Raw genomic sequence first — 24,113 nt, 5'->3', positions numbered from 1 at the left:
TGGGATAGGAAAAGTTTTTCAGTACTGCTTAAAGATAACCACAATTCTGAAAGCTGTGAAATGATTTACTTTTCAAAATTTCTCTTTTAATAACAGTGAACGAAACGTTACAGAATAATTGTATGCAAATAATAAGTGTTGATATTTGCTTAGAGTTTTGCTTTCCAGTGTTCAGAAAAGAAATTTAAGTCCAGGAGGGTTTCTCCTAAAAGACACTTTGAAGTTGAGTGTTTGAGACAGGATTTTTTGTTGTTGTTTTTAGTAATGGAAGCATTCCAGCAGCAGTTGCAATTTTTGCAAATAAAATATGATTACAGTTTGGAACCGAGTTGCATATAGATATTGTGGTGGTATTGACAGAGTGGGGTAGAAAGGCTTACCTTTATGAAGTGATCTTGGTATTTTGATTTGGGGTCTTAACTGCGACACCTAAGTTCTGTTTAGGTGCATACAATAAGGGAACGGATTTTCAGGAATACAGATGAATGTTGAAATAGAGTATAATGAGGATCTACTGTTGTCCCATTTTGGGACAGAGAATGGAAGGAAGTTAGGGAGGAGAACCCCAAAGCTCTAGCTCTTTAAAAATGCCAATGAACAGGAAGGTCTCTGATCTTTGGTAGAGTTACTAGATGAAGTTGAGCCTTTGAATTGTAGAGAGAGTAATGTTAGCTTGAAAGAATGGTGCTGGTTCTCTTTAAAGCCAAAGCTGTATTGTTCAGCAGCAGTTGGTGTGTGTGTTTTTTTTTTTTTTTTTTTTTTTTTTGTGGTGGTTGTTGTTGTTGTGGAGAGCGGTTGAGAACACAGAAGGGAAAGATTACCCAAAGGAAGAATTTTAGGGTAAAGTGATTTCTCCCTTTTGCCAGTAGGGAAGGCTGGCTGGTCTTTAGGCAGCTGTATGCCCCCCTTTTGCTATAAGAGCTTAGATTTCTCATTTCACTTTTCTGCCAAGAAAGTGATAATTGGAAGATCTGTATATTGCTTTTTGCAGCTGTGCTGTAAGTTGTCTTACCTGATGGCTGAACGGGTACATCTAGAATGCCAGGATTCTCTTACTGAGTAATTTCTTGAGTGCTTGACTTTGGAATTCTAATAAAGGCTTAGGATGTTGAATTAAGAACTGAGAGAGCTTTCATCTTCAACTATCAGTCCTATATATCCATAACAGATAAGGACTGAGTCATAAATTCAGCCCTCATGTCTTTATGGGCTGTCAGCTCATTCTGTATACACAATGCTTTGAAAATCTAGTTTTGAATTTTTTCCACTGTCCAAGTGGCACCTATGAAAGTATAATATACACAGTACCACAAGGATACCCGTGACTTACATAATTCTGTTTTTAGTCATATTTGCATTTTCAGATGTGCAGTAATCTGCTGTAGTAGATAAATACAACGCTTCCTAATAATTCTTGCTTTATCTCTGAGGTCTCACTGTAAGTTGTTTTGAAGTATCTCTATAAACATAATATATTAAATAAAATTGTGTGCCAGAGAACTTCTGCAATAAATACTTCATCTCTACTGCAAAATAGAAAGAACATACCGCTTCTCAGCCTTTATATTACTCATTTTATGACAGTTAAATCTTAATGTTGCTATAACATGATAAATTATTGACGTGTTCTAGCCTATGACTTTCAGAGGTCGTTTTCTTTGCTCATTGTTGAATGCTTGTTAAATGAAGACCATAAGGAGAGGAGAACTTTAAAACCAGAGCTTAGTAGAAAAAGGATTCTTTTGAATGTCTGACACTTCAATGGAAATTTACCTAGTTACTATGTACCTTTAGAAGGCTGTTTGTGTAGACGTACTGGATTAATTGTATTAGTGCTTTGAAATGTCAGAATGATAATAAATTCAAGATACTACATACTTTAAAAAGTCATGCCATAATTAAAATCTGTAATATAGTAAGAAAACTATAATTGCAGAAAAATGAAATTACTTGTAAAATCTTCCTTTACTATTTTGTKTAAGCCTGTTATTTTTATGTAACCAAAATCATGCATAAAAAGTAATATTCCAGAGAAATTATATCTACAAGTTAAAATAGTGGCTGGGACAGGATTGATGACTGCTTTTTTTTTTCCTTATGCTCTGAAATTGAGATGTGTATCAAAAGTTGTTGGGTTTTTTGGGGTTTTTTTTTGTTTGTTTGTTTTAGCAGATTAACCACAAAGTTTGCAAATAAATGCATTTCTGGGTAACATGCATGAAAACTGGACACCACAAAAGATCACATATCTAGTTGTGTTTTTTTGTTAGTGGTGGTTGGKTTTTTTGTGTGTGTTAGCTTTGAATCTGTTAAAATCAAGCTCAGCTCCTATGAGACTTGGTAATGTTTTCTTTGATTGTCAAGTGGCAGGCACTTGGGTCTACACATCTGGAGTTGGCGAGTGAAGATTTTATTGCCAGACTTGGGTACAACAGAAAATCAGTCCTGGTTATTTTATAAAATATATACATTCTTATAAGAATGTTGAGACCAATGACAGAGTTGGAACATCTGGCAATCTGCTTGCCCATTTTCTCATGGACATAGCAATGATTGAGGTTCTAGTGGCTGATGTTTAAGTAATTGCCAAATGATAGTGATGAAGGTTATCCGATCTTGTACCTTTCTGATAGTGTTTGGGGGCCTTCACAGGACTAAAACTCTGTTTAAAGGAACACGTTTGACGGTGGAGGTGAGCTTCTGAAATGAGGAAAAAAAAAAAATAGCCAGATGTTAATTCAGTATTTGTCTTTCTGATCTAGTCCACCTAAATGACTGCTGATTCTTGCTGAAAACTGATTAAGCATAACACTTTTTTGCAGATAACGTGTGTAATGTATTTGTCAGAAGCCAGGAAGGAGGAGAAAAGGAAAGTCATTGTTCTTGCAGACTAAGTAGTCTTGAAACTCATATTTGCCTCCTGGTCATCTCTGCAACTTCCTGTCCCCAAGCTTTGCCCTTCTAGCTATGGGAAGACTAAATGTGTTGTCCTGTCATGTCTTGCATTTTAGTGTTCAGGAGTGGAGGTGTGAACAAAATCTAATGTGTTTTAGAACTGTCTAGCAACCTAGGTCTAATTTACAGCAATTATGCAGTGTATTTATTTTATGTGGAGTCTTRGACCAGTTTTCTTTCCAGGGCCTTGTAGTATTATGACTTGTGGGAGCGTTTTTGTTGCACATAAATCTTGTGATATCTCTAAGCTTGAAAGAGTCATCGTAAACTTGCCTAAATTGATTAGGCAAAATCTTTCTATACAGGAACTAGATTTTAAATAATCCATTTTAATATGCCCAATACAGGATTAGATAGTCCACATTTGAGAAAAATATAGGCAATAGCTTTGTCATTATCTTGTCTCCTAGAAAATATGATTTTTATTCTCCAAGACTTTCCTCTAAAAAAGGCAGGCATGTTAAATGCAGGCAACTGTTTCCTTCTTCCTGAAAAGAGATAAGCATTGGCCTGAAAGTCTAACTGAAGGAATATCAGGCAGGTCTCACCTTTTTTCCCCACTGTTGTTTTGGGGACATGTAGATCTCAAATTTGCTGGATATTTCAAAGATGCTAAAACTTTCTGAACCCTTTCCATTTTCTCAAGTTTTCATTTGGAAAACCTGATATATTCAAGTATTTGAATTCACATTCATGTGCCATTGTTATGCATGCATGCAAAAATTAACATGCCATTGTTATTAAATGTGATGAGGCTGATTCAAATACTAACATTAATTGTTGACATAGAACAGGAGATATAGCAAATTTTCCTTTTTATTAAATCAAGATTGGATGACTAAAGTGTCCTATTTTTAAGCAGGGGCTTGGTCAAATGAAGAAATAAGGTGATTCTCTCAACCAGTGTTGTACAGGTAACTGAGCTGCACAAATACAGCAGCCCTCTGAATTGGCACTGGGAATATTAGTCTGATCTGGAATGTTTTCTCTGACTTTGGTAATGTGGGCATCTTTGATCTGTGTATGGGGGGGGGGAAGGAGGGGGTTTGATTAAGCTCCCGCATTTCCTGCAGATTGGATTGTAGGAATTTGGATCCTTCCCTGCCCTTTATTCGTGCTATCAAAGAATCATAGGGTACTTCTAGGTATCTATTCTGCAGGTCCATTTCTGTGCTGATGCATCGGCATTAACATATCTTCTGCCAGACCACTGCTCCTCCTGCATTCTTCCGTGGTCTTATTTTCTGTGTGTACTGATAACTCCAGGTTGGGTGAAACTGGCTTTCACTTTGTCTAGGCAAACAGACCTTGCTGGGGGTCAAGTGAACTTTATTCAGAACAGATATTATGATTGCTTTGCAAAGAGGAAAAAGGAGAAATTCTGTGGTGCAAAGTTGCTGAGCCATACTGAACTGGCTGATTTTGATTATAAGAATAGCAGCAGTCTTAACCTAGTGAGATGGTGCATAGTAGAAAGGAGTAATTTTCTGTGTTATGATTGATCCCTGACTTTGGGACTGTTTCTGGCTTCTAACAGATTTGTGCAGTCAAAGATGATTCAGTGTCACTGTCATTTCTTATCTGAATGTTAAGCAATACATGCCACAAATGTTATTTTATCATAACAGTAGAATGTTTCCGAGTAGCTTGTTTACTTGTCTCTTACTTTTCCAGGAGCTGTTTTGAGCTGCTGCTTTCGATTCCTGAAAGTGAATTGCCACATGAAGTATGGTTAGGATTCCATCAATCTATACAGGTTAGTGTTTTGGGGTGGTTTTTTTTTTTTTTTTTTTCAAATTACAATCTTGTTTTTAAAGATCTGTATTCAATCCTTACTCAAGTTTTGTATCAAATATGTTATTTTTATATAAAACATATGCAGCACTTTTTTTTTTTAAATCAGGTTTAGCTTGCAATCTGAGATGTAAGTAGAGGTGTTTTTTTGAACATCAAAGGACAGCTGATTGTGTATTGAAATCATTGACAGGTGCTGAGTATCAGCCCAGTGACCTGACTGCCAGCTGATGGACTGAAAAAGGTTCCAGCCTGGGTGGAATAGCTAGTGTGCCCCACAGGAAGGGATTTCTCAAAGGGAGGCTACACAGGGGCTAGGGAGTCTATACAAGTTGAGTGATTGAAAATCACTGCTGACAGCATGAAAGGAGATTCACTGAGCTGATTGCTGTGTTCTTTGTACTTCAGTTAGAAATAATCATCAAAAGACTTGCTGAAGTAGCTGTAGGCCCCCATTATCCCGAGTTGTCAGAAGGCCTGTGCATGACAGACAGTAGTAAGACCAGAATGAGGAGAAGCTGTGAATCTTTAGGTCTGGGAAAAAAAATAGACTACTGCTGTGTTTCTCCTTTCTTCTGTCCCCTTCCTCCTCCAAACTCTGTCCTGTGCTTGCTGTTATCTAGGCGGCAAGAATCTCTCTAGGGGCAGCAGAAGACTGTCCCCAACAGCAGTACTGGCAGCCTAAGGTCCAATAAAAGACTTGTAGCTACAGAGCTAATGGTAACTCCAGCAAGAGAACCATAGCATGTCTTGATTTGTCTAATGGATTGTATGAGAAACAGACATGAGTTAGATGGAATGATGTAAGAGCTATGAGGTATTACTTTGAAAATGACTGAAAAAGCTTTTGTAGAGATCTGAGTGGCAAGTTAGTATCTATTCCTGGTTTGAGGAGGGGTGCAAAGACTAGGACTCCGTGTAGTCCCTAGTAGAGTAGCTTGTGAGGTGCTGCTAAAACAAGCTCATAATATTACTACGCCTTTCCTAAACTCGAAGGTGGTTACTGTAGACTATGTAGGAGGAAGAGATGTGTTCCAGGCTTTAGTCTGAGGGTAGCAGCTAGCTGCCTGAAAGGATTTCCATTCCTCATGGAACTGAAAGATAGGAATAGTAGTTTTGCTGTGTTTTTTAGCACTGGGCCTTCCTGGCCCAGGGAGTGATCTGCTGATGCTAGTGCCTATTTTGGATCTAACTATAACTGATGAAAATCTAACTTTGAAGCTGATAGTAGTTGTAAGTTATCACAATTATAAGTTATCACAATGAACAGCTTGGCAGTAGTTGAAAGGAAATGAATGTAGGTCTTGAAACTGTCCTTGTGCAGAACTAATCACAGTTGATTTGGGATCTTGTCAGTCCGTGAGGCTTGGATGCTGCTGTAGTTGTTCTGGAGCTGTMTGTGTGGAGGCTCTGAAGGAGCTTCTGATTTGTTTTGCCTGCAGTCAGGGAAATCGTTGGTACAGAAAATCTTCCTTCAATAGGAATGAGTAAACCTTACGCTTCAAACTGAAAGAAGTGGACTGGTAAAGTTGTATAGTCCTGCCAATAGTGAAAGGGACAGAGGTGGTTTGTGACTGGTGGCTTCAGGAGTGGACAGACCTTCTTTTCCTGTTACACCATGGAAAACACTATTGTGGTAACCCTAAAAACAGATGGGGCTGGGGTGGCAGGCATTTGGCAGTAGAGAAAGTGCAGTAGTTAAAATCAAAGTTCTAAGGTTTTATTGATGTCAAAGATTTGTCTCCTATTTTGARTGCTGGTGTGTAAGCCCAGAACTTGCTCCTAAGACTTCCTTGGTGACTCTTGCAGATCTCTGTAGATCTTGCAGCACCCTAAACCCAAGTTTAGGGGTATACTGGTTTATTTTGACAACACTGAACTACRCCATCTACTACCCATAGTCTATACCTGTAAGTTGTGGTGTTGCGAATAACAAGCCTACATTCCCCAATACATTCAGGTTAGTGTGGATGCCACAATTGGACTGATCAGCAGGGGTTCATCTTTTGCATTAGAGCTGATGGAAGATGTTTGAAACTTACTGTTTCCAAGATAACACTTAACTTCACTAATCCACTAACCTGTGGATAAAGAGTGGGCTTACTACATCCTGAAAGGAATGTCCTAACCATTTATAACTACGGTATCCCAGAACAGGAAAAAGGTTCTCCTGTTCAGACCACAGGAGTGAATATACAGGCTTTTACCCATTCTAGCAGAGGTATAAGACAGTTCTAAGAAACTGGAGGGATCTGCAAGGAGAATTCTTGTTGCCAAGGAGAACAATTTCCAGGAGTTAACAAGCATGTGTGTGTATTTCTAGGTTTCTGAAGCAAGTGATCAAGCTATGATATTTCTGTCAGCAGAAAGTAAATTTTTAGTCAAGTGGGAGGACTTTGAGGCTGAACATGTTGGAGGCAAACTATTACTTTGCACTGGCAGAAAAGTGACACAGGCCCAGATCTATCATTTCAATTTGCAGAAATAACGGAAGGTTCAAGATGTGCTTTTGGCAGGTGTAGTGATATAATTGATTTTTATACAGACCTTTTGAAATGGGGCATGTAGCTTCATGCATGTAGCTTCAGAGTGTTAACACTTAACTGATGCTCCRCATCAGTAAGATACTAAAAGTTCTGGGGAAAGCTTACGTGCCTTGTTAGTACTCTGAAACATGGACCTTGCAGAAGAGGCTTGTGGGCTTTTGCAAACAGATGCTTCTAATGTTTTGAAGTAGCACTCCTGCACAAGTTTGAGAATGGGAATATTTGCAACCTGCCATCTAACACAGCACCCCTCACTTTATTAGAGCAGAAATGAGTAACAGTAGGAGCATGCAGTGATACAGAAGACAGTATAGACCTTTGGATAGCAGTCAGTCATAGGTCCTGATAGGAGAACTCATGGGTTTTCATATGGCCTGTGACCATTAATGTGCTAATCTCCAGGCAAATCCAGTTGCCCAAAGCACCACAACCTTGTATGACCCAGATTGGTGATAATGTGTTTATTACTTCCTTAACAAAAAGAGTGGATGTGGCTGGTGAATATAATTCCAAGTCTTCTATGGTGGTTGTGGCAAATGTGGGGAAAAAGGTGTTTCTTTTGGACCTAACTGCATTTGTTCCTGCTCTATAACAAGTTGTTATAGATACTGGGAATCGGTGAAATTTCAATTAAGTTTTCAGCTCAGGACTGAAGAAGGTTATGGCTTGTGTTTCAAAGCAGCAAGACAAAGGACTGTCCTGAAGCTGAAAATGGAGTGTCACTAATGTCCAGCTTAAACCTTTTGAAAGCTTTTTGTGTTTGATAGATTGAACCTGTTCATTCTTCCATAACAGTAGCCATGCCCTTCCCTGCCTCCTCTCCTGCCCCTATGACTCCAGTTTTTCTTGCCTCTAAGCAAGATCAGTAGCAGCCTGTGTGAAATAAAACCAGGATGTGAGCTTGTATAGCAGAAGACTAAGCMTGAGTTTTATACAGTGGTAGCATGCAAAAGGGTGTGGGCAGGAATGGGGAAAAGCAAATGTATGTTGTAAAACAGGAGCGAAAGGGACACCATAGGTTGGGACAGTTTACAACAGGGCCCTTGATACAGGTAAGCTCAATTAATTTGGGGGGGAAAATCAGTGAGAGGTAATGTGGGGATGGATTTAATAAGATCAGATGAGGAAAATGAGACAACACTGTCAAAGATGGTCTTAGTGGGAGTAGAGTTCCATTAGTATTGGGAATTGAATATGAACTGTAAAACAGGATTCCCTTCAAACCTTAAAAGAGTATAAATGCTTTCTTTAGAGACGTTGTGTACTGAGGGTGAGTATAAAACTAAAATTTTTGTGACKCCGTAGTAGTTACTGATCTCATTAAATTCCCAATGCTGAGGAATCCAGGTATCTTCGGTAAACTGTTCCAAAGACTGTATTTTCTCTTTAATTCTGTCTGGGGACTCTTATGCTTACTAAGTTAAAGGGCTTTATATCCCGTTTCTGTTCCCAGGTGGGCACTTGCAGACAGATTAAGTCTCACTGCTGCACTTTTCCTGATTTCACACAGAATAAAATGCCTTACTGTTTGGCTCTCTTCAGAGCCCCTTTACAGTTTCATTGTCCTAATATATGGATTTTATATGCTTAAATTTGCATTGGATTTCCTCTGAATTCATATATATATATGCTGAATTTCATAAACTCATTGCTGATACACAGATCAACTGATTTGTTGAAACAGATCCCTTCTTTCTTACCCACTATGTTTTGTTTGTTTTGGTCTGGTGTGTTTAATGCAAAGGGGCTGAAACTTGAATGATCTTCATAGTTGAATTGAGCTCTACTAGCTCTGTACTTTGTCCACATGCCCTCAGGTAGGGAAAAGCTTCTGTTGGAATAAAATTCCAACTGTTTGCACTGGATGTCTGGACCACAGATTGTCATAGTCTGAGGGACAGCAATCTTTGTAGTAGCACATCACTCTTGTCCAAACTGATGGTTTTATGATAAATACTTTTTCTGTTTTTTGTCAGCTACGTTTTGCTTCAAAGGCACCAACAGAAAAGTGATGTGAATATACCACTCCATGTACTTCTCTGTGAGGCAGTAGCTTCTAGCACCTGTAGAACATACAACTTGATAGCAGAGAAATTTGAGATAAGTAACGCTGAGAGGCAGCAAATCTCAGCTACTGTGTTTGCAGTGTATTGTTCAGAAACCCACTTGTATGCTCTTTGGCACTTGCTGTTGGTTGACAAGTGTTCGCAAGGGCCTCCCCTGTGAATACAGAGGGTGAGTTCATGTAACCAGGAATTGGTGTTTCCCTTTCTTTACAGAACTGTGCACAGCTGAAAATCCTACTTATTCACCAGTGAATAAGACTGGATTATATCTTACGGATGCTGGAACAGATATTTGGGTAACATTGCTGTATGTAATGTGTGCTGAAGGCTTCCACTGGCTTCTTACAGCTGTGTATCTTGCAGAAGCACTGCTACCTTAAAGCACTTGTAATTTGGGAGGTTCCTTCATCTTGTTTGTTGTTAAACTTTTTCTCAACAGTAGGAGCTAGAAACTTGTGATTTATATGCTTTTACTCAAATGATGCCAAGAATTGGAGCATAAATTCTCAAGACTTGCAATAAAACTGCTAAATATTTTATGAATGCTTTTATTAAAGTTCTCTGCAAAGAATCTGAAGATATGGATGATACCTTCAAAGGAAATGTAGGCTTCTTTCAGGTTCAGAAGCCCAGTGATAAGAACTCTTCTGCTTCAGCCACTTTTTTTTTTTTTTCCTTCAAGGAAACATGCTGTTTAAAAGTAGTGTCCTTTCTCTTAGAAAAGTCATAATTGTGAGGAGGCTAACACTTCATGCCTTTACTGTATACAAATTGATCAGAAGGGCTTTGCTGGTTAATTCCACCTCTTCTTTCCAAGCTCTTGAATGTGTGCTGAATTTCTTCACATAATGCTGTAGCTCAGTAAAAGCTTATTGGGTTCAGTCTTCAGGGTAAAATTATAACTCGCAGGCTCTTAAATGCTGATAATTTTTAGACTTAGTCTTTGACCTGATCTATGCATGAATGCTTGGGAAGGATAAAGTTTAAAGCTGTAATGTTAGCGTGTGTGAGGGGAATGCAGAATGGATGCTATGGCAACCTAGTCGAGTGAAAAGACTCTTATTACATGGTGACGTACAGTTGAAAAAGAACGGACTTGGTTTGCTTTTGGTTTGTGATCAAAATACATGTATTTGTTGGTAAGGTAAGGGAGTCCACCTACCTACATACCTGTAATCTTTTTTTAATCACCAAAGTCCATGATAAAATGCTATACATAGATTTCCTATGTGATCCCAGCACTGGCATGTGTAGGAGCTYTGAACTCCTGGCTTGTGGTTGCACACTTATAAATACAAATATAGGTCTGTTTATTGTAAACCACTGGCATTTTTAAAGCTGTCCTGAGGCTATAACTTCAGCATTTCTTGACCACAGTGTTAATTGGAGCATTGTCTGTCATTCACCTGTCTGACTCTACTGACAAACCATCTAGCTGTGTGTGGGGTCAGGAATTGATCTAGCTTCAGGCGGGGGGGAATCACTCCTAACCTGAGGCTTTCAACTGAATTTGGTTTCCTGATCTGGCTTGCCATACACAGGAAGGAAAGACTTGAGCAGGAACAAGTATGTGGGCATGAGGGTTGCTTAAGTGATGTTTCCAAATGCATAAATACACCCTGAAACCTTTGTGTTGTAACTCATTTTTAGGCTCTCAATGCAGTTGGTTAAGAGCAGTTTAAGCATTGGTTAAGAGCATGTGAAGTCACTTGAGTCTTCAGGATGCAGCTGTGACACTCTGGATTTTTTTGTTTTGTTTCTGTAGAGTCTGTAGCATTTGATTCCTTTGAGTACAGTTTCAGGCTCAAGGGCTCATTTAAACCTTGAATTGTAAAACTCAAGGAAAACAGAAACCAGTTGCAAACGCTATACTTGGCTACCTTTGGGAGCTTGTATCTGCAAATTAGCACTAACTGTTCTGCTGATCTCAGCTGATATTAAGGTGGTCTTGCTAGTTAGCTTAGTAATAATAATTTTTAGAAGTAACTTTAACTGAGGATTTTAGTTAGCAAGCATGCTAGAAGCTAAGAGCTGAGAACAATTATAGTAGTTACCAAAAAAATCACTATTGGAACAATACTTACAGAAGGTCTTGGGTACTCTAAGGAAGACGAAGCAGTTCAGATTATCAAAACTGATAGAATGTGGCATTCAACTGTTAGACTTTTAATTTTGGTGCCTCTTAGAGGTTGGAAATCTGCACTATAGTTCTGGGTTTGGGAAGAACTAACCTGTGCTTTTTCACTCACTTTGTTAGTTTGGTTTTGTTGCTGTAGTCAGGAGAACTAGTGTAGGGTGGAAGCACTGACTACACAGTAAGTGTTTTTAGTACATCTAGTAAATGCACTAAATATGCAGCCTTTGACAAGTATCTGTTGGGGAAGAGTCATCAACTAGTTTGAGTTGAAAGTGAGATTTGAAGTTATCTGGTTCACCTTCCTCCTCAGAGTAGAGCTATTTTGAGTCAGGTTGCTCAGGCCCCTGCCCCATCAAATTTTAAGCATCTCCAAGAATGGAGGTTACACACTTTGGGTAACCTTTTCACAAATGAGGGTATTCAAACACTGGAATACTCTTTTTTTTTYTTCCTGATACTTTATCAGGTACTTCCCTTTATGTAACTTGTGTCTACTGACTCACCTTCTCACCATACACCAAGAGTCTGGCTCCAACTACCTGCTGGGAATTATAGCAAAGATGAAGACAGCCCTAAAATTTCCCCCTTTGCCCTCTCTTCCTAAGACTTAATAGGCCCTAGTTGAAGGCCTTTGCTTGACTCGCTCCATCAAAGATCTTATACTGGAGAGCTTCAAACTGGACACAGTAAATCTATTGGGTTTTTTTTGATACCCCAGTAGAGGGGAACAAACACTTCTGTCAACCTGCTGACTACGCTTCTGCTAAGACTGCTCAGTATGTAGTTTGCCTTGTTTGCTGGAAGGAGACACTGCTGGCCTACCTTTATCTTGTCTGCACTTATCTTGTCTACCTGGAACACAAAGACCTTTTATGCCACACTGCAGCCAGGCAGTTGGCCACCAGCCTCTGCTGGTACATAGAGTTGTTATTAATGAGTTACCAATAGCTTGCCTTATTTTCTTTTCTCTTTTCTCATCTTGATAGGGAGATACTATAACTGGAAAGCCTGTTTATTTGAAGGTTACTTAGGATATTGTATTTCTTTAACTTCATGAGTGGAGTTTAGGAAAGAGGATTAATCTAACTGTAGAACACACAAATATAAAACTTATGCTGTAACTGAAAAATTAGAGTTTTAGTTTAACCCAATTTTAAATGTTTTTAGTGTTTTCTGCCTGAAATGATGAAAAGTTCTCAAAACTATTGTTTGAGGTTACCCAACTACCTCCCCAGTATACGTGCACTAGCACTAGTCTCTGAAGTCAGGCATACGTTTTGTGCTATCTTATCAACTTACATGGAGGCATGGGAAAATATGCATTGCTTTTCCTTGGCTTACTGTGCCTCTAGTGACAGCAAGATCTCCTACAGATACCTGACAGCTGTATTACACCAGTAGGAGTGCTTGCTTATCCTCTAAAAGTTCACAACTCATTTTGTGCTACGTGAGCAAGCAGGAACACGGATGCTATAATTGTAGGAGTGTGTGCATTTTTTTATCCTCTTCATTTGGCCATTGTTAGGAATGATTTTCTTCTAAACTTGTCTGTTCTCAGTTTAGTGAAGGAGTACTCCAAAGCCACCTAGATGCATAGACTCCTTGAAGAGTCTGGTGCACTGACTCTGTTAGTCTCTAGAAAATGAAATGATCCAGGTGATAGACCAGTGTAAACTTAACGCTAGACAAAGATTTTATTGGTGAAGTAAAATTCAAGTTTATTTCCTACCTTGCAAGTATGCTACAGTATACTTGGAACAGATGCAAATAATCGGTGAGGAGGGGAAGGAACCTTGTGTTAGCTACACTTCAATTTAATTAGGTATCTTCTAAGTAGCATGTCTGCTAGTATAGTTTTACAGTTATTAGAGAAATTCTTTAAGAAATTTCTAAGACTCTTAATTAAGATAGCTGTGGATCCATATAAATGAAACCTCTGCAAGGATATGATTTTCTGCTCAGGAGTCTTTTACTGGAGATAAAGCTTTCCTACTTAGTGGATAATGCATCAGCCAAGATTTAAATCTGTAGATCTCTGGACAGGAGAAATTTGAACACAATTTGCTGCAATATTAGAAAGAAAATTGATAGTTACCTCAAAATATTGAAGTTGGTCTAAAATCAGCACCTGATACTGGGAACTGTTAAACGTCAATATTTGACTTATTGAAGGTCACCAAACCATAGAATGAAAAGGTGCCTTTTAACTGTGAATGGCTAATGGGAAACTCTTTTATATTTTCATAGCAGTTTCACTTTATTATAGCAGATAAGTTAGTAATTTGAAAAACACATCTTGTATGTTGCAATGTGGAATGCAGTTTATCAATATCTCTTGACAATCAATAATAAGAGGGTACTTGGTTAGTCTRGTATTCCGAGCAGTCATAGCCCCCAGCTTATTTTAATTCTGAAATCTGGAGAGTGGCAAGAGTGAAGAAGGAAGAGCTAAAGGAAAATAAAGACTGAATTTCTGTCAGAGAACACAGATTTGATCCCAGTATAGACAGCATAGGCTATAACGATGCTATCCAAAGCAAACCTGAGTTTAATAATAGTTTTCAAGGTACTGCCAACTTAAAACGTAGCTTGCTAGAACTGGGGGTACCTTGTCATGTAACAAACTAACTCTCAAACTCAAAATACCATATGACAAGAGGCACCTGTATTGAACATTTAGCTACAAATGTCAGTAATGATGGAATCATGACTACAGTTAATTGGTTTTGGTTTGTCAGTCTCAGGAGATTTGGCATTGTGATATTAATATTTTGGGTGCGAGTCATATGATAGATCAGTTTTCCTCCTACAGATGATGTTAAGTGCTGGAATCTGATTCCAGTTGCTTTTTCCTTCTGAGATAGAATCTGGACGACTTTTCCCATATTACTTTTTGCTTTTTTCCTTCACTCCTCAGTTTTCAGAAATTAAAAGTGGTAGGGCCATGATCACTTTGAGTATCATACTATGTAAACAGGCTTGATGATTGAACTTCAGTTAGAAGCCAGTTCAGTGTGCAAGGTCTCAGAGTCAATCTTCACAGCATTGACTGTCTGGATCTGAAATTCCTGGATCTTAAAGAGTGAATGCACTGGGCAAGGATTGCTTTTTAGGAAACAGTATATTCATGCTCTGCTTCCCTCCCCTCAAATTTTGAGACCTCTTACAACTGTGACCATCAGGAAACTTGCATCTTCATGTATCCTCAGCCTCACCCTATTAACATATATGAGAGTCCTTGCAATGAGAAAGGCTCAGAACTGTTTTCTTACTAATTCAAGGATGGTTTTTCCTTCCCTCACTTTGTCAGAATAGCAAGTGAGATCTGAGCATTAGCAGCTCATCCTTCTTGTATGAAATTTTAGGATGTGTTTTGACAATGCAGACTTCAATGTCTGTTCAGGTCAGATCACCTGCAGTTTGTCTGCCATGTTCTCAAAACCCTCCTTATGCTTGGAAAATAAATGTACTAGATGTTTCTGGAGTAGTATTTTTTTTTTAGCTGTGAGCCATTCTTGCTGGCTGCTCATTTCTTCTCAGCAGTAGCTAGCTATCAGGAGGCTGCTAACTCACAGAGATTATTTTCATGTAAATAATCTAATACCAGCTTGTTAACTGGGCTTGTAAAGTCCCATGGCATGAGCTTGTTTGAATGAGAGCTGCCTGTGCTAAATCTGTCTGTATTTGAGTTAAGATGGGGATAGATAATCCACCGCTTTTGGTGAAGTTCTGCRCTTTATCAAATCAGATGTGGCAGTCCAAGATACAATCTCTGCTTAACTTAGCTGCTGTTTCCCTCACCTCAACTCTTCTGAAGTAATCAAATATGTGACAGGCAGGCAGGAGAATCCATACTGATATGAGTTCAAAAGAAAACTGCTCTAAAAGGACCAAGCTGGCTATGATAAGGAGTCAGCGTAGGCCATATCATGGCACTTTGTCACTGGTGTATCAGCTATCATGGGTGCTGAACAAAGAGTACTGAAGCGCAAGGAAGAATGTGGATCATATGACAATGCAAAAAGGCACACAACTACACATGAACCAGTGGGTACTGATTAGAAAAAGGTACATCTGTGCACATGGACTGCATACCAAACAATGCACTTTAATGTTAGACTTCTCAGAGAAGTGAATTGACCAGCTTGTTACTATAGTGTTGGCAGTAAACATAAAATTTGGCACTCGTCTTTTTTGATTCATTTTGAGAACTGTTTAATCTTAATTTCTGTTTCCTATGTGGCACTAAACACTTTGGTATTAAAGTCATCTTTTATCTATGCCTTAAAGTCTTCATCTTTTCTGTAGTAACTTCTATAATTTTGTTAGGAATCTAGAAGTTAGTAGGAGGCTTAAAAATGAGGGAACTGTTTCTCTGCATACTTGTCATGAATGTTACCATGTCATACTTGTGTCATGAATGCTGAAGGGCTACCACTGCAGATTAGGCTTTTCAGTTTAAGAAGCCATTTCGGTTAAATTTTAGCAGATTGAAATTAGGAAGCTTTGCTGTAGGATTAGACAAGTGTAGGGACTTTGGTACTCTTAAAATCCTAAGACAAACATGTCAAAATTGTAATGATATAGAAAAATGGTGTGAAATTATTAGAATACAATAAAATAGGGCAGATAATTCAAAGCTGCGTTGTTCTAATGTTTAGCAGAAACTTCTAATGGATGTGTTTTTTCTTGTTTTTTGTTTTTCCCCCTTCATTTTGTAGGATTCACATGATGCTTTATTGGAATTTGGGAATAACAATCTTCAAATACTGGTGGATATCACAAGGGAAGGAGTATGGAAAAATCCAGTTCTTCTTAAAATTCTATCCCAGCAACCAGTAGAAACAGAGGAAGGTAAGAATGTGATTTTTAGTAATGAGAAGGGGTTATTAAGAAGGAACTTGATGTAGTTGTGGTGGGGAAACAGTGATTTGAAATCAGAAGGGAAGTGGGATTTCAAATTGCTTTGTGTGGTAGTATTCATCTSCTACTAAATGATATTTATGATGAAACTGTCTCACTGGCACTCTTGAATAATGTGTCATCACTAATGCGGCTCCACTTGGGCTATACTTTTATCACCATCGATTCAATATTTTTCAAACTCCATCTTTGAAAAGAAGTATTTCTTTTTCCATAAAAAATACAGAGTTTTGCTCCCTGAAGTGGTTTGTCTTGCATAACTCTGCTTTTAAATGATTTGTTAGTCCTAAATGGCTGGTGGGGAGGAATTATGTATGCACACATCTTTTCAAAAGCACAGAAAATGCATATAAGGGTGTGTGTGTGTGTGTGTGTGTATATATAGGGGCTATGACTGTGGAGAGTGAAGGTTTCCTTTTTTAAACTCTGGGCTGAGAAGCTCATTGTGACTAGCCTTCTGAAATGAGGGTTTGAATCAGAACTTATTGAGAGGTGAGGAAAAGGAATCTCTAGCCTGATTTTTACATAATTTTTAAGTCTTCCCTTAAACTCTCTTACTTTACTCACTAATTTTTTTCCTATCTATTAGTGGTATTGCTAAGTACTTGCAGATGTTCCTTTTAGTTGCCTTGTTAAATAACTGATGAGTTAAACCTGTGCTATCATGTACTTTTAAAAATTGAGAGGGAAAAGAGCATAAAATATTTTCTTTAGAACTAAAGCAGCACAAAAAGGGGTTTTAAGTCAAACTCTTCTCCTTAGCATAATCCTTCTGGCTTTGAGAAGCCTCTCATTGAGGTGTATTAAGTTTGTAGTATTGAATAAACTAAAAGAGAAACAGATTACAGTTATTTCACAGGATGTGTTATCTTTGTGTGCTTAGAAAGCACTAAAAAAAAAAAAAAACCCACTAAGGTAGGGCTGCAATCTTTGCCAGTGTTCACCTACGATATTCAGTAGTATGGTAAAAGTGTTCTTACTCCAAACAACATTAGGCCCATCTCCAGCATGCCCTGAAATAATGCTGTATCATACTAGTGTCCTGTCTTGAAGCTTTTCATTTACAGGCATAGCTTGCTTTATTGCGCTTTGCAGATATTGTGTTTTTTACAAATTGAAGGTTTGCGGCAACTCTGTGTTGAGCAAGTCTATTGGCGCCATTTTTCCCACAGCATGTGCTCACTTCGTGTCTCTGTGTCACATTTTGGTAATTCTCACAATATTTCAAACTTTTTCATTAATATCTGTTATGGTGATCTGTGATCAGTGATCTTTGTTACTCTTGTAATTGTTTTGGGGCGCCATGAACCGYACCCATAGAAGGCGGCAAACTTAATCGATAAATGTCGTGTGTGTTCTGACTGCTCCCTCGACTGGCCGTTCCCCCATCTCTCTCCCTCTCTTCAGGCCTCCCTATTCCCTGAGACACAGCAATATTGAAATTAGGCCAGTTAATAATCCTACAATGGCCTCTAAGTGTTCAAGCGAAAGGAAGAGTCGCACGTCTATCACTTTAAATCAAAAGCTAGAAATGATGAAGCTTAGTGAGGAAGGCATGTTGACAGCTGAGATTGGCGCAAGAGGCCTAGCTTTCAGCCTAACAGTTAGCCAAGCTGTGAATGCAAAGGAAGAGTTCTTGAAGGAAATTCAGAGTGCTACTCTAGTGAACACACGAATGATAAGAAAGTGAAACAGCCTTATTGCTGCTGATTTGGAGAAAGCTTTAGTGGTCTGGATAGAAGACCAAACCAGCCACGACATTCCCTTAAGCCAAAGCCTAATGCAGAGCAAGGCCCTAACTCCCTTCAATTCTATGAAGGCTGAGAGGGGTGAGGAAGCTGCAGAAGAAAAGTTTGAAGCTAGTAGAGGCTGGTTCATGAGGTTTAAGGAAAGAAGCCATCTCCATAACCCAGAAGTGCAAGGTGAAGCAGCAAGTGCTGATGTAGAAGCTGCAGCAAGTTATCCAGAAGATCTAGCTAAGAGAATTGATGAAGGTGGCTACCCTAAAACACAGATTTTTAACGTACACGTCACAGCCTTCTGTTGGAAGAAGATGCCATCTAGGATTTTCACAGCTAGAGAGGAGAAGTCAATGCCTGGCTTCAAAGCTTCAAAGGACAGGCTGACYCTCTTGTTAGGGGCTAATGCAGCCGGTGACTTTAAGTTGAAGCCAATGCTCATTTACCATTCTGAAAATCCTAGGGCCCTTAAGGACTATGCTGAATCTACTCTGCCTGTGCTCTATAAATGGAACAGCAAAGCTTGGATGACAGCACGTCTGCTTACAACATGGTTTACTGAATATTTTAAGCCCACTGTTGAGGCCTACTGCTCAGAAGAAAAGATTCCTTTCAAAATATTACTGCTCATTGACAGTGCACCTGGTCACCCAAGAGCTCTGATGGAGATGTACAACGAGATTAATGGCGTTTTTCATGCCTGCTAACGCAACATCCATTCTGCAGCCTATGGATCAGGGAGTAATTTTGACTTTCAAGTCTTATGAAATGTTTTTCTTACAGAATAAGGCTACAGCTGCCATAGATGGTGATTCCTCTGATGGATCTGGGCAAAGTAAATTGAAAACCTTCTGGAAAGGATTCAGCATTCTAGATGCCATTAAGGACACTTGTGATTTGTGGGAGGAGGTCAAAATATCAACATTAACAGGAGTTTGGCAGAAGTTGATTCCAGCCCTCATGGATGACTCTGAGGGGTTCAGGACTTCAGTGGAGGAAGTAACTGCAGCTGTGATGGAAATAGCAAGAGAACTAGAATTCAAAGTGGAGCCTGAAGGTGTGACTGAATTGCTGCAATCTCATGACAAAACTGTAACAGATGAGGAGTTGCCTCTTATGGGTGGGCAAAGAAAGTGGTTTCTTGAGATGGAATTTACTCCTGGTGACGATTGCTGTGAACGTTGCTGAAATGACAACACAGGTTTTAGAATGTTACATGAACTTAGTTGATAAAGCAGTGGCAGGGTTTGAGAGGCTTGACTCCAGTTTTGAAAGAAGTTCTGTTGTGGGTAAAATGCTATCAAACAGCATCACATGGTGCAGAGAAATCCTTTGTGAAAGGAAGAGTCAGTCGGTGCGGCAAACTTCATTGCTGACTTATTTTAAGAAATTGCCACAGCCGCTGCAACCTTGAGCAACCACCACCCTGATCAGTCAGCAGCCATGAACATTGAGGCAAGACCCTCGATGAACAAAAAGATTACAACTTGCTGAAGGCTCAGRTGATGGTTAGCATTTTTTAGCAATAAAGTATTTTTTAATTAAGGTATGTACATTGTTTTTTAGACATAATGCTATTGCACACTTAATAGACTACAGTGCAGTGTAAACATAACTTTTATATGCACTGGGAAACCAGAAAATTCATGTGACTCGCTTTGTTGCGATATTCGCTTTGTTGCGATATTCGCTTTGTTGCGATATTCGCTTTGTTGCGATATTCGCTTTGTTGCAGTGGTCTGGAACTGAACCTGCAATGTCTCTGAGGTATGCATGTGTAGTATTAAGTCATCCAGTTGCACAGTTGCTGTTTTAGTGCATTTCTGCTGAAAAGGAGTTGCAGTTCAAAACTTGATGGTCTTACTGGAAAGGAGTGCTTCCTAAAAGTCTTCAGCTGTATTGAGGAACCCTTTTCTTGGAGTGGTGTACCAATGATACTTAATGGCCCAGTTGCTTAGGCTTGCAAACTCCATTTATCAAGCCAAGGTTTGTTCTGGAGAACTGATATGAATTCCAGTAGAAGGATTTCCTCATGTGCATCTGTATGGATTCCATTATATGTTAATTTGCTTCTTATGCACAACTAGTTTTATCAATGGCTGTATTACTGAACTGTTAGAAGATCCTGCTGCATTTCTTCATTCCTGTATAGGAGGTCCTTGTTACTTCTTGTGATGGTGGTTCACACTGCCCCTTGTCTTCTGCAATAATAGGGTTGAGCTTGTTTGTTCAGTCCCCTGGCTTTTAATTTGGGTTTGAGTTTCTGCAGGTGAGAAACTGATTCAATGACACATGACTCCTCTGACCATGTTGACTTAGACCTGTGTAGGTTCCCATTTCTGAGATCACTTGGCAACTTTGAAACTATTAATTCCTTAGAGTACTTCAATTCACATTTGTCTGTTTAGCTAGATCTGAATACATGCCCAACAGAGGTACAACAGATGCAAGTCTTCCTTGCTGGTGTTTCTTTCACATGATGCAAGCAGATGTAACAGGACATTCATCAGACCTATTCTGAAAATACTAGCTTCTGCAACTGTGCRAGCGCATTCTCACTTAGTCTGGAATAGTCTCAGACATGCTTAACCGGTCTTAAATGGGGGCCTCTGAATCCCATATTAGACCAGTCTGTTAAAAGAAGATTTCTGAAGTAAATCAGATAAGGCAAAGAGTTGGACAGTTTAAACAAAAGGCAGTTCTAAGAACCCAAGATCTGCCTAAGATGTTCTTACTGAGTGCCTTTCTTTTGTGGCAATCTTGAAGAACTTCATGGTTCTCTGTGGTGTTTGTTTTAGTTTGGTTAGGTTTTTTCTTCCCTCTTCTCAGTCTCAGGATATCTAAGAGCAGATAAACCGAGAAAAGTGTCATCCTCGTGACTTATTCATGTTCAACATTCAACATTGTCGCTAAGGCATATCTAAGACATCTTTCTATGAGCTTTCCAAAGCACCTGAATGTGTTATCTTAGTATCCAAGCAAGATGCATTAGATATTGGTTCAGTGCTTTCAGCAGACAGTGTAGGAAACAGTAAGTAGTAGGAGAACTTCGGTGGTAGTGTCCACATGTAGAAAGACAGTGAGAGTGTGACAGGATAGTGCTGTTTTGTTTCCGTTATTCTGTTTTGCTACAAATGTTGTCATAGTAGTAGATGAAAATAGTAGCGTTATTAGTAATGGAGAGGAGAAACTAGTAACTGAGAGGGAAAATGAATATTCTTAGTGGCTATAAATACTATAAAGCAATGCTTCTGTCTTTCAATAATATAATTTCATGCCCTTACATGGAAGCGAGGGGGAGGGGGGGTTTGTTCTTATTAAAGAACATGTTGAACAGGTATTGAGGAGATGCAGAGGATTGTCAAAGGAGAGACCATATGGCCAGGAAGGACTGTGTAGGCCAGAGGGTTTGGTCTCCTGTAATTGTAGCCAACTATTAAATAATGTTTCAGAAGAATCCCCATAACACATCATGAGTCACTGTGAGTCATAGAACTCTAAAATGTTACAGGAAGAGAGAAAAATAGATTGAGGACATATATAAAGCTTTCATCTAATTTTTCTGACAATAGTGTATTCGTCAAACTAAATTTGCATATCTTGTACTGTGGAGCACGACAAAATGAAAAATAAAAAAATCCATGCTAACATATCATGAAGAAAGTCTTTTGACCTCTAGATTATGCTATTAATGTAACTTTTATATCTTCCTTACATCATCAGATTGGTATAATTCAGTGACTGCATATGTTACCACTGAAATATCAACTGATCCATGAAGCTGTATCATACTATGTGTTACAATTAGTAAAAACTTTTTGATTGTCTTTTCACTTCCACTTTTTCCTTCAGTCTCCTTTCTCTGTACCAGAAAGGCAGGTGTTGCTGTGATATTATTTGACCTGTGGAAAGTCTTATTTTTCTGGTTAGCTGAAATTATTCTTTTGGCCTTGTGTAAACATGATTGGAGCCTGGATTAAGGAACTGTCTCTAGATGTCTGCTGGATTAACTTGATCCTTTTCTTCCTCAAGAATCATAAAATATRTTCTCATCAGCTAAATACTTGTAGCTGTAACAGATTATTTTAAGTCACTGATTAGTTACCAAGCTGCTTGTGTATGTGTGGTTGTATGGGTTTGGGGGCGTGTATGTTTGTAGGGTTTTTTTTTGGGGGGGGGGGGGGGGTTAATTCTGTCACTTTGATCTGTGTGATGCTCTTATAGCCAGTTACATGGAGATTTAGTCTCTTCTGACTTCCGGCCTCCATTTGATATAGACAGTAGGAATCAAAATGYGCTTTCTGCAGATAGCAGGGGTGAAAGTTTTGCTGTTAGGTTGAGGTTATGTTGAGAAAGGGGTTCAAAAAGGAGCTCTAGCACAATGGTTTCTCAGTTTTAATCCAACTACCATTTTACCCTTCAGTAGAACAAAAAACTTTCACAGAATATCTTCTGAAGTATTGTAAATGAAAGCTACTTCAGTCCTCTAAAACTTAGGAACTATTCAAAGAAACTATCTTTTGGCTTTTATGTATGGTGTATGTTTAAAAACTGTTTCTGCTGCCATGGGCCACTGGTAAACCAAATCTGAGAATAGTTCAATGTGCCCACCAGACCTTGAGAAAGGGTAGCTCATGCTAATGATGATCAAATGCTCAGTTTGATCAAAGATCTTGAAAACTTGAAATGTTAAAGTCTGTCTTGGTTAGATTAAAAGTTGTGTGTGTATACATACAACGTATGTGTGTGTATACACACACATATGTATGACCCTGAAAAGGAACTGACCTATTGTTGGTTTATAGGAGAGTTGGGATATCTTTCTACCACATTGCTATTGTACAGTACACAAACTAGGCAGATTTTGGCTGAGAGCTTTTCCAGCTTCTCAGTGCCATTTGGGCATATTTAGCATACTTCATTGCACTTAGAAGAGGGTTTTCCTATTCCAGAGGTACTCTCAGTGGAAATGCTCACCCAAGATGCTGTTTCTTTCTTGAGCAGTTTTTGAAGTGACTATGGAGTGTCTTCATGTCTTAGTGCCATTCAGACTTTATGTAGTTGGTACTTGTAATATTGTCTCTCAAATTCATCTTATGCTCCAGGAGTTTTGGGTGGAGGGAATTCTTATATCCTTACTGTCTAGTCTTGCGATTAGAGAGCCTTTTAGAACCTGAAACTGTGCTGACTTTTTACCATTCCAAAGGATTTGGTAGAGGGACGTGTTGCTAGGTTTCTTGGCATTAATTTTATAGTAAGCTATTTCAGTACTGAGATGCTCAGTAGAGCAATGGGACAGAACATTCAACAGAAATAAAGCACAGTCATAGGTCTCCAAGAGGCAAAAAAATCTGTTCATGGGCATGTTTGGAAACTAACGGTACGGATGGGTACAAAAGTAAGAAGGGAAGAACAGCTGTTCTGAGGAATAGCCAGCAAAATCAGCTTTTGTTGTGTTTTCAGGGAAGGGAAGGCTGGTGCAAGCAGATTGCTGGATGAGTAGACAGTTTAGAGGAAAACTAGTTGCTAAGATAAAATGAACTCCTAGAGCCTGATACATGAGCTTTCCTCCTACCTAACTCACTTGCATCTTGCTTGACTGGGGACTAGAGCTTGTCTGTCTCTTGCAACATTCTGTACACACTTCCTTAGGCATGGAGGAGCAGTTTTCTCAATGCAGGGGTATGAGGGGAAAAGTGCTTACTAGTCACTCCTGAAGGTTTCAGCAAGCGGAACCCTCTTGTCCATACCAGCAGTGAGTACACCTTCTATATTTCATTAGTAAGTCTCATATCTGTGCTTTAAAAATAAAGGTGTGAGTGTTGAAACAAAAGTTKGCATGTACATACAGGTATTCTTAAAACACTTCCCATGTCTTGACTGGTTTGCCCCAACATGTTGGTAGAAACTTCATTTGAGCTATTGCTGAGTATTTGTCTAGCTGTGTAATGGG

The 24,113-nt window shown here is 39.0% G+C and overlaps 1 protein-coding gene across 4 annotated transcripts in view; it reads left to right on the top strand.

The window, feature by feature from the left end:
• The window catches only part of RLF (rearranged L-myc fusion), a 58,238-nt gene that overhangs the window by 9,371 nt on the left and 24,754 nt on the right, over positions 1 to 24,113 (top strand). For 2 of the 4 annotated variants that reach the window (XM_026076368.1, XM_026076367.1), the window contains 2 exons: positions 4,630 to 4,711; positions 16,220 to 16,352. In XM_026076368.1, coding sequence (XP_025932153.1) covers positions 4,630 to 4,711; positions 16,220 to 16,352 — 215 coding nt within the window. Of the gene's footprint in view, positions 1 to 4,629; positions 4,712 to 9,574; positions 9,669 to 16,219; positions 16,353 to 19,688; positions 19,707 to 24,113 lie in introns of those variants that run through there. The other 2 variants (XM_026076369.1, XM_026076370.1) reach the window with 2 other exon arrangements.

The sequence above is a fragment of the Apteryx rowi genome, unplaced genomic scaffold, assembly GCF_003343035.1.
Source record: "Apteryx rowi isolate R43461 unplaced genomic scaffold, aptRow1 scaffold_43, whole genome shotgun sequence".
NCBI lineage: Eukaryota > Metazoa > Chordata > Aves > Apterygiformes > Apterygidae > Apteryx > Apteryx rowi.
The sequence above is the reverse complement of the archived record's forward strand: the minus strand, read 5'-3'. Positions and strand labels throughout refer to the sequence as shown.